General features: G+C 58.4%; 1 protein-coding gene across 1 annotated transcript in view; it reads left to right on the top strand.

Moving 5' to 3' along the window:
* Positions 1-500, top strand: part of SPRG_22313 (hypothetical protein) — a gene marked incomplete at both ends in the record, with an annotated part of 2,533 nt that overhangs the window by 1,831 nt on the left and 202 nt on the right. The window contains one exon of the mRNA XM_012351956.1: positions 101-495. Coding sequence (XP_012207346.1) covers positions 101-495 — 395 coding nt within the window. The remainder of the gene's footprint in view (positions 1-100; positions 496-500) is intronic.

The raw sequence follows: 500 nt of genomic DNA, 5'->3' as shown, positions 1-500 counted from the left end.
ACTCGGCGTCGCGGTCGTGGTCTTTGGCATGCTCTGGCGCGTCACGATCTTGCGCTGCCTCATCTTTGCCATCAACTTGTTGCCGGGCGGCGGTCGCAAGCACGAGATCACCGAAGAGATTGAGCGTCGCGCCGCCGAGATGGACATTGTCGTCAAGGAAGACAACATTCGCTTCTTTGAACGCGAGAACACGCGCGTGTCGCTGCTCGTCAAGACCATCAAGGCCATCAAGGAACAGCCGTTTGTCTTCTTCATCAAGTCCCCGGACCTCACGGTACTCAACAAGGTCATCTTGTATGTCCGCAGCAACGAGATGACCAACACGCTCCGGTTCGTGCACGTGTACGCCGAGCCGACGGACGACGCGCTCGAAGCGATTTCCGCGCTCAAGGAGATGGTCGCACTCTTCGATCGCATTTACCCCAAGCTCAAGGCCGACTTGGTCACGATCCACGGCAAGTTTGAACCCGCGCTCGTCCAGTGGCTCAGCCACGAGTACG

Source organism: Saprolegnia parasitica (assembly GCF_000151545.1).
Source record: "Saprolegnia parasitica CBS 223.65 unplaced genomic scaffold supercont2.89, whole genome shotgun sequence".
Classification (NCBI taxonomy): domain Eukaryota; phylum Oomycota; class Saprolegniomycetes; order Saprolegniales; family Saprolegniaceae; genus Saprolegnia; species Saprolegnia parasitica.
The sequence above is the reverse complement of the archived record's forward strand: the minus strand, read 5'-3'. Positions and strand labels throughout refer to the sequence as shown.